The sequence below is a fragment of the Vulpes vulpes genome, chromosome 12 (assembly GCF_048418805.1).
Source record: "Vulpes vulpes isolate BD-2025 chromosome 12, VulVul3, whole genome shotgun sequence".
NCBI lineage: Eukaryota > Metazoa > Chordata > Mammalia > Carnivora > Canidae > Vulpes > Vulpes vulpes.
Window position 1 is genome coordinate 61,446,669 of NC_132791.1, and position 16,937 is coordinate 61,463,605.

General features: G+C 43.0%; 1 protein-coding gene across 1 annotated transcript in view; it reads right to left on the reverse strand.

Annotated features, from left to right (window-relative positions):
- Positions 1-324: 324 nt before the first annotated feature.
- Positions 325-16,937, reverse strand: part of PRDM6 (PR/SET domain 6) — a 102,561-nt gene continuing 85,948 nt past the window's right edge. Inside the window, exons 7-8 of the mRNA XM_072728673.1 lie at positions 11,279-11,455; positions 325-4,344 (exon numbers count right to left, since the gene is read on the reverse strand). Of these exons, the coding sequence (XP_072584774.1) occupies positions 4,230-4,344; positions 11,279-11,455 (292 nt within the window). The 3' untranslated portion in view covers positions 325-4,229. The remainder of the gene's footprint in view (positions 4,345-11,278; positions 11,456-16,937) is intronic.

Consider the following 16,937-nt stretch of genomic DNA (forward strand, 5'->3'; position numbering starts at 1 on the left):
AGGAAAATAACATTTTCTCACCAAAGTCGCTTAAATAATATCACTTACAGCAAATGCCTAAAATGGGATCTTTATCACAAAGAAGAGTTCACTAAATATTTGTTGAGTAAATGAATGAAACCAGGAACCAGTTAATTGATGGAAAAGTTGATGAGTTGGCAAATGTTAATAAATATTTGTATATATGGACTAGAATGAGGTTTTTTTTTCCAAAATAGAATTCAATAAACCCTAAGCCCTGTGAGGAAAAAAGGGGTAGCATCAATCTTTTTCTGTTATGTTACACTGGAAATCTTTCTCCCCCCAAAAAAAGTTACACTTGAATGGACATTCAATAAATATTTACTAAGGGAATCAAATTTTACAAATTATACAAGATTTAGTTTTACAACTTTAATTATCCATACAGTGACTCTGTAAAAGTGTATCTCCTCCCCCCCTTTTTTTTAAAAAGCCACTTTTAAAGATTAATAACAACCAAAACAAAATGCTTATCTTAAAAAAAAATCACGCACATTTCCTGGGGAAAATATTCAGCTTTACTTCAAGTTACTGAGATTTTTCTAGAAATGTGATGTTTGCAGCCCCACCTGGCATTACCCTTTGGCTTAGACTCTTAGTGAGACAAATGAGCATGTGAGAGGATAGTACATCCTATTCTGGAAAAAAAAAAAAAAGAAAAAGAAAAAGATCCCCACAGAGAGAAGAGGGCAAAGAGGGAACACTCCAGGAGTCAAATACCACATCAGCTGATGCCTCCCCCAGTGCAGTGATTCAGAGCTTTTACTCTCTTTATCCTATAATGAGTTAGGAAGTTACTCCTACGGGAAACTAGCAAATTTTTATGACTGCACTTTCTGCCAGCCATTTGCAGAGGCCTGCGCTGAGTACCTGTCAATTTAAAATAAAAAGAGTAAAGGAATAGTTGGACGATTTTAAGGAGAAACCCCTTCTGCAGCACATATTTCAACTAAAAGGCTTTGGGACCCACACGAAGTCAGGACCTGCTTCAGGGCTCCAAGTCAATTTACAGGTGGAGGCCTGTCTTATGGACAGCCAGCCAGCCTATGTCTTATGGACAGCCAGCCAGCCTATGTCAGTCTGCTAGAAATAGGTAATGGCTCAGCAACGTGACCAGAAGGCGTGCCCTCAGTTTTCTACTTGTTAAAGAGAAAATATTTCGGACCAAGTTTGGTAGAAAATACATGCCAAAAGCTTCCCTTACTAATTAGAGGGGAAGCTGAACTTAAGCAGAGAAGAAAGCGAGAACTTTCTGGTTTAGAAAGGCTACCACCAAAAAAAAGAAAAGAAAAGAAAAGAAAGAAAAGAAGAAAAGAAAGAAAAGAAAAGAAAAAAAGAAAAGAAAGGCTACCACCATACTAAGTGGAACTTGGGGGTCAGCTGGCAAAACCATGAAGAGTGACACAGAACACTGTTATGGAAACCTCTCGGGACACCTGAGTGGCTCAGTGGTTGCGCATCTTCCTTCGGCTCAGGGCATGATCCTGGAGTCCCGGGATCAAGTCCCACATCAGGCTCCCTGCATGGAGCCTGCTTCTCCCTCTGCCTGTGTCTCTGCCTCTCTCTCTCTCTCTCATGAATAAATAAATAAAATCTTTTTTTAAAAAAAAGAAAGAAACTTCCCAAGGCAGACATCAAGGGAGGAGTGAAGTCCTCTCATTCTTGCATGTGGAGCTCCCGGGAACAGAGAGTGCACTCACATCTAATACTGAAATGTGGCCAATGGCAGAACTGATCCTTCTCACTGAAGAAAGCGTTAGGAACATACAGGTGAGTCCCTTACTATCATGTTCAAAATGTACAAGCAAATGGTTCAGCCTTAATAAATGAAACCACCTGCTTCTCTGTACGGCCAACATGCTATTTTCTTACAGGTTTCCAGTTCATAAGGCTCCATGTTCTTTCCACCCCTTCCAATGGCACACATTTTTGGCACATGTCTCCACCATTTAAGAAAAGGAACTATAAAATGGAAGACATTCCTATCTACTACATGGAATATTTTCAATCAGCAGCAGTTACAGAGGAGCACAGAATGCTTATGAGTTCTGTGACCAAGAGCCCAAAAAGAATGGAGGCAGGGAACATTCTAGGTTATGTTGGACTTTGGGGGTCAGGACTGTTCAAATTCCTCTTTGGAGCTCACAATCTTAGAGATGATTTTGAAATATAAACATATTGTGAAAAAAGATAAACAAGTCCAAAATGGAGTCACTTGCCCCCTACAAGAGGCAACCAAGACTTTAACTACAGTTTCAAACTGTCCCATGAACATAACCTTTTAAGAGTCAATCTGGAATTTCCTGACTGGTACTAGGGAGGTAACTCCTGCATGATAAAAATCCTGCCAGTCCCCTACCCCCCATAAAAAAGATGATGTCCTGGCCTAAAAGAATCCTTCCTTTTCTTTTGCTGACACCTTCCTTGCCCTACCCTCCTTCCTATGAAAACCTCCTACTTAATCCAACTCTGGGGAGCATCTCTTTGCTTGCCAGATAGGATGTGGCCCAACCCATGAATCCTTTAATAAAACCAATCAGATGTACAAATTTACTTGATTCAGTTTTTTTAACAGTATATATATATATAAATGAAAGCAAAATTATAAAGGGAAGGAAGAATTTTTCTGAGAGCCAAAGCCATGAGGACCAACTCAAGTGAACCACCAAGTACCCCTGCTTCCAGTAGCCAGTCCTGTGTCTTGTCTATGTGTTAAGGGAAGGCCATGGGAGGGCTGAAAGACTAGGAGTTCCTTTAAAGGAACTGTGTTATGCTATCAGGTGATCAAGACATCTACAAGGTAGACCGGGTCCCTGCCATGATGCTGGCAGCTAATGGAAAAGAGCACAGAAGCCACCAGTTCCTCCTGGGTCACAGATCATTTTATGGGATGCGACCAGGCACCTCTGTTGAACTGCTAGCAGGCTAGCTGACGTTCACCCACTCTCCTTGCACTCAATCAAAGAACACTGAAATTAGGGACTCCATCCTTCCTCTTTCAGTAGATTGGTGATGAAAGAAGAGCCCTGTCAAGGGCCAGAGGACAGGAAAAAGTAAGTCCAATTGATACAAGGGAGTGATTTCTTGCTCAGTCTGTTCTATTATAGCCCCCTCTGGGGCTCCTCCTCTCACACTGTTTCCTGGTCTGGGCTACTGTCACTTATTCCTACAGAAATGCTCCCCTGACACTCAGGGGAAAGCAAAGGGGTGTCCTGGGCTTCACCTACAGGAGGACAGAAGAGCAAAGGGCCAGAACCAGGGCACTGACAGTGGGGCAGGGCACCCTTTCTGCTCGCATATTCAACACCTCCAGAGACACAATGAAAAAATTCCTTGACGCCTCATACCTTCTATGTCACCTTCATATCGAAGAACTTTATTTTTTGTTTTTGTTTTTTTAAGCTAAAATGTTACTGAAAACAAAATCGTCTCAACTAGCCACTTTGGAACAATATACTGCATTATGAAGCTCTGTACATTTTCAATGTTTTTGAGATGTTGAGAGGCCAAAGTGAGGTCCCCCACTTCTCTTCCTTGAATTTTGAAACTGAACCTCGTTTCCTGCCTCTTCCAGGCTCTTCTGCATCAAGACCAGGGTGGTGGATGGAAGAAGTGACGTAGAAAGTGCATAGGAAAACACAGAAACAGACCCGCCTCAGGGTCCTCGAGGGATGTTGACCCGGCCGGAGGCTCTGGCTTCTGGTCCTGTGGTCCTGGTGGGGCAGCCGTGACAGGCCACACGCACCCAAGTGGCAGGGAGTGGGGTGGAGGTGGGGGTGGTCTGTACAATGGGTATCCTTGAATCATGCTACTAAAAAAAGGTGCAACGCGAAAGAAGTCCCTGTGAGTTCTTAGTCACAAGTGTGGGCCGTAGAACCCACAGGATTCCTCCCTTTGGTATTAAATAACAGTTTAAAAAAGCTTTTTAGAAACAAAGCAAATACGCAGTGGGACGGGAAATGGGGCACCGTCCCGGGTTCACTGTCCACCGAAACAAGTCTCATCCCTAGTCATAAATAAATAATCTCTTTCCTGGTCTGACTTCCACGCCAGGATCAATATCTCTGAACATCTTACTTATTTTATTACTGCTTTTGGTTTTCTGGGACTGATTGAAAGTTACTCAGAGGAAATCTTTGGTTTTGCTTAAGTGTCCATGACATTTAATCATGACTTTCCTTGCAGTTTAATTCCAACCAGTCAATCAGTTAATCCACTTCAATTGATTCTGGGCTCTCGGTTATTGGCTTGCACTCATTGGGCATCCGCTGGTGCCGGCTCAGCTGCGTGGCCTGCGTGAAGCTCCTCTCACACCTCTCGCACCTGGTGGAGGCAAGAGAGAAAATTGAGACCGGGGAGCAGGGCCTGCAGGGTGATGGGCTTCCTCTCATCCTGCCTAATGAGAACAGACACTCCAAAGTGGCTTCAGATTTTACCGGCTCAAGAGGTTTAATTGGTGGCTCCTTCCAAGGCCTGGATGCCTGGAATGGGACAAAGCCCGTCTGATGCGGAACAGAGGGATCTGTCAATAGGCAGGGGGAAGGTGATTTCTCCAGAGAGTCCTGTCCTGCTGCAGCTCTGATCACTGTCAGTTCAAATAGATAAAGAACAAAAAGAGATTTTTAGGAGTGAGCCATCAAAGCAGCAGCTTGTCTGCAGTTTCCTGCTCCGTAACCCCAAAGAGAAATTGATGACAAATAGAATTTCACCTGCTGCTAATTTAGAATTGAGCATTCTCCTCCCCTCAGCACAGCGGCCTAAGAGCCACCACCTCCGAATGTGGAATCTTCAGGAAGTAGTCCATCAGTCTGCGGGACTGGGGGGCGGTGTGGGTGGGTGCGGGAGGCTGCCTTTGTGCAAAAGTATGACAGCGTGACCAAAACGCAGAGCCAAAGGAGTGTTTGCAGAGTGGGGTGGCAGACAGAAAAATTCAGTCAACACATGTTTGGCTCTAGAAGTTCATCCCTTCTGGAAGGTACAGTAAAGAATGTACCTGTATGCCATAATTAAGGGTCAGTGTGTCTGATGAGGAGAAAACTGGCATCCCGCTTCAAGAACATCTTTTGTCTTTCACTTAAAAAAAAACAAAAAAAAAACACAAGGATTGTAACCTAGAGACCGTGAGCTCGACCCACTTCCCATGTAACACATTTACTAGCTCGATGGGGACTCAATCTACAAAAAAACCTAACTCATGCACACACATGCACACACCCAATGGTGGCTTCTAGTTTTTCTGGGGTGGCTATGATTCTGGTTGTCTACAATTATGCACACAGGGAAACTGTAGCAGCAAGTGGCACAGACGGTGACTTCCATGACACAATTATGCATGTCTGGGCTGTGTGCAGCACTAGCCAAGCACACACTAGGGCAGAGCGGCCACCACAGCCATCCCCTCAATGCCTTCTCCTCAATCCTTTGAAGGAAAAGATACTCAGGAGCGCTGCACAGACTTGTCTCTCTTTCAAATGATGTAACCTTTGGTCTCAGGTTCCTGTGCTACTGGGTTGTGGTAGAGCTCTCCAGACAAAGTCCTCACTGCTCCATTGTGCACCACATCATCTGGTGGACAGTCCTCTCTTCTCTCTACTTTTTTAAAGTACATCACACAAAATGCCTTGCCACAGAGATAATTACCTTAAAAAGACCAGAATGCATCCATCCACTTTGGGGGTTCTTGTGTATTTTTTTTTAATGTTGGGAGGCTGGGGACTTGACTACCACGCTTGGATTTTTCAGAGCGCCTGTGCCAGCTGAATGTGTCAGGGTGAAGAAGTTGTGTTTCTTTGATTGTCTTCCTGGGAATATTTTTAGCGGCCTGTTTTACTGTTAAAAACTGCACTGTGATCTTGACAAATGTATAATGTCAGCTTTAATGTATCAGACCTATCAGCTCAATGAAAATAACTCAGAAGTATTGATCAGCTAATGATTTTTGGTGTATTCATTAACGTCCATGGGCAGCTCATCCTCTCTCCAGAGCTCCTGAGGTGCTGATGACATGTTAGCGAACGGCTGATTGTTTATTAGAAAACTGATTAGTTACCAGATCGGTGTGTCAAAATATACTACCTTTCACTGCTGACAAACTTTCAAATTATTATATTCCTTTAAAAAAAAAAACTCTGAAGCTTTAGAATCAATTTCAAAGAGAACTGTTGGAACAATTAGGAAGGAAGCCCTTTTACCCGTGTCACATTTCCACACTTCTCAAAATCTTGGGTATTAGAATATGAAAAATTCGTAGGTAGGAAGTATCATCCTTCGCATAAGGCAAAGTATATGTCTCTATGTGATCATTAAATATCCTGACGGGACAGAGATCTTCAGATCTCTGTTTTCTCTCAAGCAGTGTGCCTAACTGGCTCACACTCCCAAAATAAGGAAATCCACCAAGTCTGGTCTGTCTGGACCCTCACCCAAATATCATCACCAGTGCCATCTGCTCCAAGGGACAATGGAAACAAATGCAGGTATGTTTATCTATGGGGGTTGCTTCCTTACCAAACAACGAGGCGAAGAGAGCTAGACAGAAAAAAATATCCTTTTAAATGAAGGAAGAGCCTCCATTTTATGCTCATTGCCTTTAATTTTGGAAAAATTTCCTTTATGAGTTATTTTTATAGCTCAATGAAACTCCTTAGAAAGACTCCAGGCAAATACCTGGGTTCTTGCAAGTCAGAGCTAGATTTCCTCTGGGTTGGCACTGAATGACCCCTGAGCTCCAACCCAGTCGAGTGACTGGGAACCTGTAACCCCGCACTTCATGCAGTGGCAAGCAGAATAAGAAGAAAAAAAGGGAAGGGAGAAGAAATGGGTAGGAAATATCAGAAAGGGAGACAGAACATGAAGACTCCTAACTCTGGGAAACGAACTAGGGGTGGTGGAAGGGGAGGAGGGCGGGGGGTGGCGGTGAATGGGTGACAGGCACTGAGGGGGGCACTTGACGGGATGAGCACTGGGTGTTATTCTGTATGTTGGCAAATTGAACACCAATAAAAAATAAATTTATTATTTAAAAAAAGAAGAAGAAAAAAAGGATGAGGGGAAGGAGCAGGAGCAAAGAAATGCTCTTGCATACAGGTCTTCCTCATCTTGGGTATGTCACAGCCTTGAAGGGTACGTCACAGGAATGCTGAGGTGTAAGTCACCCAAATACTCTGGCATAGAGAGAGCCCCCAACTTTATATGAGTAGGGGTAGCTTAATTAGATATGGTTTCCTTTTAGATTTGAAGTCATTCCTTACTTAATGTGATGTCTGGGTAAATTATAGGTACAGGGAGCCTAAAAATCACCTCCTGAAACAGAGAGGCCAAAATGATGTCAAGTTCCAATACAGAGAAAACCCGCAAGAAGCTTTTTTTTGTGCGTCTGCAGCCTGTCACCAAATACTTCTTGGATTGAACCCAGTTGCACAGGGCTTATGCATATGATGTGCTCGAGGCATATTTACTGATGTGCTGTTTTTCTTTGCTCTGTTGCCTAAATCTTGTTAAAATATTAGATGCTTTTTGGAATATCCTTTGTTTTTTTTTTTTTTTAAATAGTGAGCCAATCTGTCTTGACTTAAGGCAAAAACATACTGATGAGTATTTTCCCCTGCTTCTAACAAACATGAAGAGAAGAGCCTCTCCTATGGGAAGACCTGGTCTTCCCATGTTCCAAAGCTGGGCATCAAGCAGTTCACATGGACCCATCAGAGCAGAGCAGCCCCAGCCCCTTGAAATCTTCAGAGATTATATTGAGGAAGAGAAGCAGAAAGGAGTCCTCGCTATAAAGAGTAAGTTTTATATGCCAATTAATTGCCTTCCTTCCTTCCCTCCTTCTTTCTGTCCTCTTTTCAGTAAAGAGCTGGCAATTGCCACTAAATGAAATGATGTCTTGCTTTTGTTCCTTCCTGTCCATGACTTCCAGTCTCACGGTACAAACTGAAAGCCAAGGCCTTCCTTATGCCCCTTTGGTAGGAATTTTTCCTATGTGCTTACTTTGGAAGTTCTAACTTTACAGCTAAGTTGCCTGCCCACAGGCCCATGATCTACCTGCCTCATGGGGGTGGAGTATTCCTGTGGGACCGCAGCCAATCAGATTGTGAGGCAAAGCCTGGACTGAGACTCTGATCTCTTAATGTCGGATCTTCTCCAGCCTTCTCTGGATGGCAATAATCTTGATCTGCCTACACCTACATCCCATCTTAAGATTTTAGATGTTGGCAAGGGCCCTCCCCAATCATGGCAGGCCCCTAAGAATTCTGTGAAAGCCTGCTGGGCCCTGGGTGGGTGGGACAATTTGGGGGCTGAGCCATTTGGGGCATCTCTGTGGAAGCTGCCTGAGGCATACAGTTTAGCATTCCACATTTTTATGAGGTCTTTTCCTTTCTTTGTAACATTGTTTAAGCCAATGCCCATTAGTTGAGGTAGTAAAATTAACTGTTGCAGTGAAATCTGTTTTATTGACTAATCTGCAACAAAAGTTTTTTTGAATGTTTGTTTTATGAGCTTGTAAAAGGGTATCTTCATAATATTTACAAACGTCCGTGGGATGGAGATCTGTGAGCTATGGTGAGAAGCTTCCCAAAACTCCCTTGGTATAGTTCAATCCTGAACGATCAGATTGCATACACTGAAGGATTTAGCTTTCCATGTCCTAGAAGATGTTTAACTCTTACACTATTAAAATGGGTGTACACTCAGTTCTCCCCTGGGAATATATATTTGATAAACCAAAAGAAAAAAACAAACAAACAACCCTACCCTACCCTACATACAGCATGTAGCTATCCAAATAACAGTAGAAGTAGAACGAACCAAAGGGTGTACGCAGCCTCTAATTTAACCAACTCTTGGTTTTCCTTAATTCATTTTCTAGATGAAATTAGGTGATGGTCACAAAAACACATTTTATGAAAGGAAGAAGATGCAATTATTAAAGCCCCTCAGATATTAATCTGATGAATTAAAAGTAAGTTAAAACGGCAACTCTATTGGAAACATGACAAAAATAGGATGTTAGAGAAAAAAAATTGAGTGGAGTCAACGAGGTTACACATAAGTAACACCTTAACATTAATAGAAATCTATTTCCCATTTTGACCCTGGAACCTCTTCAATTAATTACTAAAATCTATTTACACAGCAACAAGATAAAAATCAATCTGATTCCTGGCACTGTGTCTGTCGGGCTGCCCTCTCTAATGTAAGGGGGCCAGAAGGATCGTCAATCCTCCTGCATCTTTGCTTTTGAAAAGCTCTTTTGCCCAAAGGCATGGGACTTGGGCCACTGTCTTCTTCCACTTCCAGAGCAGTGATGAAGTAGAATCTGTGAACCCCCTGAGAGTCAGGCCTGAGGGTGATGACAAAGTCTACTGTGCAGGATGCAAACACCTGTAATAGCAACTCCAGTACGTGTGCTAACCACTGGCCCTTAAGGTAAATTAGAAAAAAGTGGCCCCTTTGGTCTATCACAGATCCAGAGGGTCCAGCTTGGCTGGTGTAGCACAGGCTTTATTTTAGACCTCTTCCTGTCCATTTGGCCAGATGCTTTTTGTGCAGTGAACAAGCTGCACCCATGTACGCGGACAAAAATTAAAACTCCTCTTACTATTAACATCATAGATTAAACCATGATGAAACTAGTTAAGGATAATGAACAAAGGTAACTAATTCTTGGGGTGGTAAGTGAAGTTGACAACCTTTTATGAGTTCCTCCCTCTGATGGCAGACACCGAGGCAGGCAGGACCCAGGCCTGAGGACTGTTACCCTGAGACAAACCTAGCCTCAGGTCGAGCACGAGGGCAACAATGTACCATGCCACTAGGTCCAAGAGGAAAACCATGGGTAGTAAGACTCTACAAAGACTCACAGGCTGAGACTGAGCAAGGGGATTCATCTCCTACTACCTGAAGTCACCTCCCTTCTTGCTTGATCTTGTCATAAAGAAAATAAATAGGCTACACATCTACGTGTAGAATCAAAAATTCAAATCTTTGAATTTTCCTCCTGAACCAGGGAACACCAAATAGTAAATGAGTAAAGAGATATGCAGAGGGGTGAAGAGAAAAGAGTCCATTACACAGACAGTGGAAGTTGCTTTGAGACAACCGATCATGTCACATGTACTGGTTCATGCTCCCCAATTCTTTCCACATGTGGCTTGGACTGTCAGAAATGCCTCTTTCCTTTGTATGTCTGGAAAACTCCTAGTCATCCTTCAAAACACATCTTGAACATCACGTCTCCCAGACAGAACAGATGACTTCATTTCTGTGCTACCTTGCAGCTCTGTATGTATATGTCTTACTGTTCTTCACTTTTATACTTTACATCCTATGTTGTAACACTAGTTTATTAACTGGGCTTCCCTATAAACTATGTGGTCTTCAAAGACTGGGGGAGCAAGGTCTCATTCACCTTTGTATCTTTTGCACCTTGCTGGGTACCCAGTACAAAAGGAGTAAGTATCTGCTGAATGGATGACACACACATGAATAAATGAATGAGTGAAGGAACAGGCCACCTTGCATGAATCAGATGTCCACTGTTTTCATGACTGTATATCTAGAAAGAATCTCCCATACAGGTGCCCTTACTTTGCCAAAGTCCTTGGAGTCCAGTCCTATCTCTTTCCACATTCCCTGGACCCTCAAGAATTGGGAAGTGCCCTCTATGTGGGTGTGTTTCATTTTGTTTTGGGTCACAACATAGTAATTCTGAGAATCAGAAGGTCACACCAGAAAAGCCACAAATTGGCTGCTATCACAGATTTAAACCACTTTAACAGTAAGAAAGAGGAGGAAAGAGTCCACCAGAATCCTACAACATTCAAGTTTCCCAAGGGATGATGTCCTAAATGTGGGGGTCACCTCACTGATGGTCATGGGCTTGCTGGTGGCCAAAAGGTGGCACCTGGTAGGGGCTCCCAGCTTAAATTCTAGAAGCACGGATTCTCAGGAACTAGAAAGAATCTTAAAATGACTTACTCCTACTTGCTGACGTCACTGATGAGAAAACAGATCCAGAAAGATCATTCTGTGCCCATGGCTGCACAGCTTCAGCCAGGATCAGTATATAGGTTTCTTGACTTTGCTTCCTAAATGCCCACCACTAACCAGGTAGGTTCTCTTGTAGCCTGGATGCTGAGCTCCCAAGCAGCCTTCTCCACCCCCTGGCTGAACCGAGCAGCACTGTGCCGGCTCATCTGGTAGCTCTCAGAAAAGGCTGAGAGGAAACGAGATTCCGGGGTCAGGCTCTACTTACTTGAAGGGTTTTTCTCCAGTGTGGGTTCGGATGTGGTTGTTGAGGGTGGTGGCCCCGGCGAAGGCGCGACCACAGTAGCCACACTTGAAAGGCCGATCACTGGAGTGAGTGACCACGTGGTTCCGCAGCTCAGATGGTTGTGAAAACGACTGGGAGCAGTGACCGCACTGATAAGGTCTGAAACAAATAAAGAGACTGCCTGGTCATTCCTGGCCTGTGTCCGTCAGGGCAAATCAGCACCACGAGGCAAGGGCCAGAACTTTCTGGTGATACTTTCTCAGTTTTGCAAACAGCATCTCAGGCTCTGGCTGTTGGGTACCCGAGGACCCTGTGCTTGTTGCCACGGGAACACAATTCACAGAGCTTCCGAGGCACATTAGTTCCCAGACGAGTATTCCTTTCTGGTATTAACCCTGCCATTTCAAGAACCCTTACTTTCCTGGTTTTACCCCCACCCGAGGCAGATGTTAGCAGGCTTCTGGGAGCCCTGGCTAAGCAGAAGGTTACAAGAGGAGATACATAACTATTGCTCCTGATTCCGTGGCACTTTAAACTTTTCAAAGCGCTTCATCAATTACCCACTTTCACCTTCATGCTAATCCTCCTGGGTACGGAAAAAGCATCTGTTACTATCTCTGCCAGTTCAGAAAACTGAGGATAAATGGTCCTCATTGGTAACAAGTTGGAAACGAGTTCTTAAGGCCAAGGTCACTGTAGGGGGTGTGGACGTTACCTTGAGGCAAACTGTGCAGAGAAGTCAGCAAGCGGCATGCGGGTTTTAAGGTATGCTCACTTGCCTTGGGGTCTGCAAGCATGACCTCAACTGGGGGTCATCTGAGAGTGTGTGGACTGACACAGGTGAGTACCCAGATCTGTCTCTTTATAAAAGCAATCCTGACCTGCGCTTACTCTTCAAACACACACACAATCACACACACACACACATCTATCCACTGGGTCTTTTTCCTTAAACTTCAGCTCCCCAGTTTAATTTGGTGGCAAGCAATGATTTATAGCAGCACAGAAATGACGGGATGTCACTATGTTCACAGAAGGGATGATGGTGATGTGAGAGCAAATGGAAGGAAGTTGTGACAAATACCTGATAATTAGCAAGATTATCAGAGAACATTCTTTCCAGCTCATGAGAAGGAAATCAATTTGGGGTTTTCATAAAATAGATTAAAATTCTGTTCTTCTCCACCGAAGTTCTGCTGCTGACTTAAGCAGAATCCGGTGAGTGATAGAAAACCTGGAGTTTTCCCCCCATTAGAAGCTACTTCACATCATTTTTTGACAGCGCTCTAATTTGCTTATCAAAATTTTTGTTAAGAAAATTAATAATGTGTCACGAGGAAATGAACAGTGCTCACAAAGCCCTTGGTTTGTGGCCTGGACGTTTCTGACTGCGCTGAGAAAGCCAATGGCAGAGGGAGACTTAATTGCTCTGCCTCCCGCAAATGCATAAGCACCAAAGACCAGAAACCAAAACGAAGGGCTAGAAGACAATGGTGAGCGAGCCTGTACAACGATTCAATTAAGTGCAAAATAAAGTGTACCCTCTCATTTGTCAAGCGAAGTGCTTAATTGTGGCTACTTGCCTCACTGAACACAAATACTATTATTTTACTAGGCTTCAGCACACTGAGCTCTGATTGTAGAATTTTTTAGCTTGATTAATAGTCCAGGATTGGTCAATAACTCAATACTATACAATTTTAATTACTTACATTTAGAAATCTATTTAACTGCTCTCAAACAAGTTTCAAAAAATATATATAAGCGTCCTTGGTAAGGAGTTTATCAATCTTGATAAATTACACGTGCATGTGATTGCAATGATTAAATAATGCCTTGAAAGCCATTAAAATTGTACGTAAATGCAAATGTCCTCCTGCCAAGTCTGTTTTTTTGTAGTAACCGTTAACCTTAGTGTTCCTCAAGAACAAATCCTCTCAGGAGTGAGCTTTGTAAAATGTTATGGAAGATAATAAACAAAATAATTTATTAATATATGCTATATTCCCTGACAATTGATTTTTCTAATGGTGAAGGGACCATTAAAAGTTATTAGCCTCTGGTTATCTATTTTTAATAGCTATCACAATAAACAATAAGCCACTAAATAAAGCCAATTAATCTTTTCTTTTTTTCTAACTCTGCTGTCAAAAGTTGGGGTGATTTATTTTCTACAGTCAGAAGTCAATCCATTCTTTTGATGTTCATAGTCTCGGTGGCAAAGATTTGCACACAGAAGAGCAGAAATAGAGAGAGGCTTATCTTGAACTCTCATATCCAGGTAATTCTGAGGAAAGGCAAATAGGATCCTCACACATCCCCTTTGCTAGGTATCCAGTGACCTAAGGCACAGGTTTAAAAACTTGGTGGAATTTAGCTTGACTGAATGGAAGGGTCTAGACTAAAGGGAAGATAGCAAAGAAGAGTCTTGCTTCAGCCACTAGCATTAGGTGGCTGTGGGACTTGGACAAATCAACTTGACTTTCTGATTATTGTCTTACTTCTCTAAGAGGGATAGACTGAACTAGCTGTTCTCTGGCATCCCATCATGCTCTGTTCCTGCTTCCAGATAATCAATGCTGGAGGATCTGTCCAAGATGCAGCCCCATGAGACACAGCAACAACAATCTGACCTCCATCTTCTATTTTGTGTACCAGCCAGTTCCCTGGACACAGAGTCTTTTATGGTGTGTGTGTGTGTGTGTGTGTGTGTGTGTGTGTGTGTGTGCATGCTACTTAGAACATGAACGACTTAAACTTACTTAGTATACAGTTGAGAATCAAGGCAACAAGAAAATTTGGCACCAAAATGTAGACCCAAACCTTACTTTAACTGCTCTCAAGAAACAAACTGATATTCTTTCATTCTTAGGTACCTCGAAGGATAAGATTTTACACCACATGGTTACATTCATCTTTGCAGAAGCTGACTTTATGAAGAATTCTAAACTGAAGTGTGTACTCCAGCTGCCACTATAATAACAGTTTGTCTCTCAGCCTAGAAATTTATAGAAAGTCAGCCTTGAGAAAGTACAGAAGTTATACAGCAAGTGGTCAAGAGTCCTTCTTTCCCTGGATTTTCACTATTTCCTAAAAAATGAATAAAAGGAAATGATCCAAAAGGAATGTTAACACCGACTGCATTATTGGGTTTCACCTAAGGACAAAGGCATACATTCAAGGCAAAAGGAAATCTCCAAGCCCGAGGGTAGGGCTTAGAAAACACTTATCACCACTATGGAATCTTCCTTAGAACAAGTGGCCAAAGGAGTTAAGGGCTTTGAAGGCATGGAATTTGTTGCCATCTAGGCTTTGTATTCTGATGACTAACATTCTCATTCACTTGTCAGGGTCTGGCCAAAAGGTAAGGCTTACTTTACTAAACTTGTAGATACAGTTTCCACTCCAAAGTTCTTCCTCCCTTCCCTCCGATGTGTCCTACCAGCAGAAGCTCGGAAGAGTTGACATCAGCAGGCTCTGTGCTTAGATCCTCTCTTTCCAGATGCCCAGCTAAATTGGAACCTCCTTTCTAGAGCACTCTGATTCTCCCAAGTCACCGCATACAGACCACATTTCCATTATTTGCCAAACAAACGCAACCAGCATTCCTCACCAGGGGACATCTCCAAACCAGAGAAACTTCTTGCTCTTTTACTACTCGAGGCATCTATAGCACTGTTGTCGATGCTGGAGACGTTCTTTATCCATCCTATCCAATAAGGAAGCCAGGAGCCACACAGCTCATGTTTAGCTCTTGAAATGTGGTTATTAGGGTGGCTGAGAAAGGGATGTGCTATTTTACTTAATTTTGCTTTAAATGTACCTAGCCTCAAAAAAAAAAAATGTACCTAGCCTGTATGTGACTAGTTCCAACACAGATATGTCAAGGCTTCATGAAAAATGAGAAGGTGCCCCGTACTCAGTAAAAAAAAAACAAAAAACAAAAACAACTGAAAAACAGACAAAGGCCTAGGTCGAGTCAGTTAACATCTATTGCTGTTGGTACATTTTTAAGCAGAGAGAGAGGCGAGACAGTTTCGTACACCCCCTGGCACTCTGTAACTGGCAGTAAGTAGCGCTGCCAAAGATTACTCGCCGGCGCAATGTGCAATTCATTTACTTTGAGTCTGTAATTGGTTTGGTGTACATAGAGAAAAAGGATGAAACATTTAACAAAATTAAGTGTGCTTTGGTTTAAAATATTAATCCTTTGATTTTTCTTTCATGGCAACGAAAGCCTCCGGGACAAAAGTTGATCGGTGGGGTCCACGTTCTCTCCTTGCCCCGCGTCAAGTCTTCCCACGTGCAAACCTTCCAAGACTTCAAAGGGAGCTCTACTTAGGTCACGGCCGGGGCTGGGTGGAGTGAGAAAAGAATGCAGCTCTATGGAAGGAGGAAAGATTTCAGGAAAGTGGCAAAAGCGCAGAGCCAAAGGACCTGGAGAACATGGAGCCCTAGAAAGAAGAGAAGTTTCACACTCGCGGGTGGGGTGGGAGGGAGGTGGCAGGGGGCGTTGGGGGGTGATGGTGGATGAGGATGGTGAAACACAAGAACACTGACACATTGCAAAGAAACTATTACGGGATGGATTATCTCCAGGCTCCTCCCACCAAACGGCACCTTCCAGGGTCACCTTGTCCCCTGATGCCACCATATCCGATCACAAACAATGATACTTAAAACAACACAAACATGAGCAGCTGACCAGGTACCCAGGAGGCTAACAGGCAAACATGTGCCACGCAAAAATCAAACAGAAGAAAAGAAAAGGACACAACATAAAGATAAGCATTATAAAGACACTTTCTGCAGAAAATAAAAAGAACACATGTTCATCCAAGAAAATAATCCACCAAGAGTGAAGGCTTTGCTTACCCCTTTCTGGAGCCCCCCCAGTGGGATGGTTGAAAGTTTCTGCAGCAGAAAAACAGAAGAGAAGAGAAAAGGGATTTCTAACTCCTGGTTCAAGCAAAAGGGGTTTAAGCTGTCCTAGCCCAGGTCATAAGCTAACACAAAACCCCACATGTTTATGAGGTCCCTAAAGAAAAATCTTGGTGGATCTAGATCCTAACATCTTCTTCCCTTTGAATTTACTCAGGAAGAGAAAAAGTCAGTAGCTTGGGAAAAAGGAAGAAGAGAACTATGGGTTTGTTTAATATTAACAGAACAAAATAAGAAACAATAATTCTGGACCCTCATGGATGTGCTTTTACCTTTAGTGCTAATTTTTACCTGGCCAGGTCAACTGGAATTTCTTTCTGCATTGAGTATAAATAATGTAGTAATGAAAAATGGTAATGCTGGCAACCCTAGGTGTCCCCAGATCCTTTTCTTTTATATCAAAGCAGAGACCTTTTGATGGTCTCTCACATGGAAAAGCTCACGAATATAGTCTCTTTGATGAAGGTTCAAATGTCTTGGGTTTCATGGCCAAATACTCCATCCGTTGAGTGAAAAATCTTTTGGACCTCGGATTCAGAGGCCTGTTTCAAATTTGGATCTGTTTGAAACTCTAACCTGTTTACCTTCTGACTTTGTCTTCGGTGTCTCTCTTTTTTGCCTCTGGTTCTAGCAAGGTTTTCCTATCAAAATAAAAGTGTTTGAGTCTTGCAAATAGAGGGGAAATGGTGTCAGACTGGCG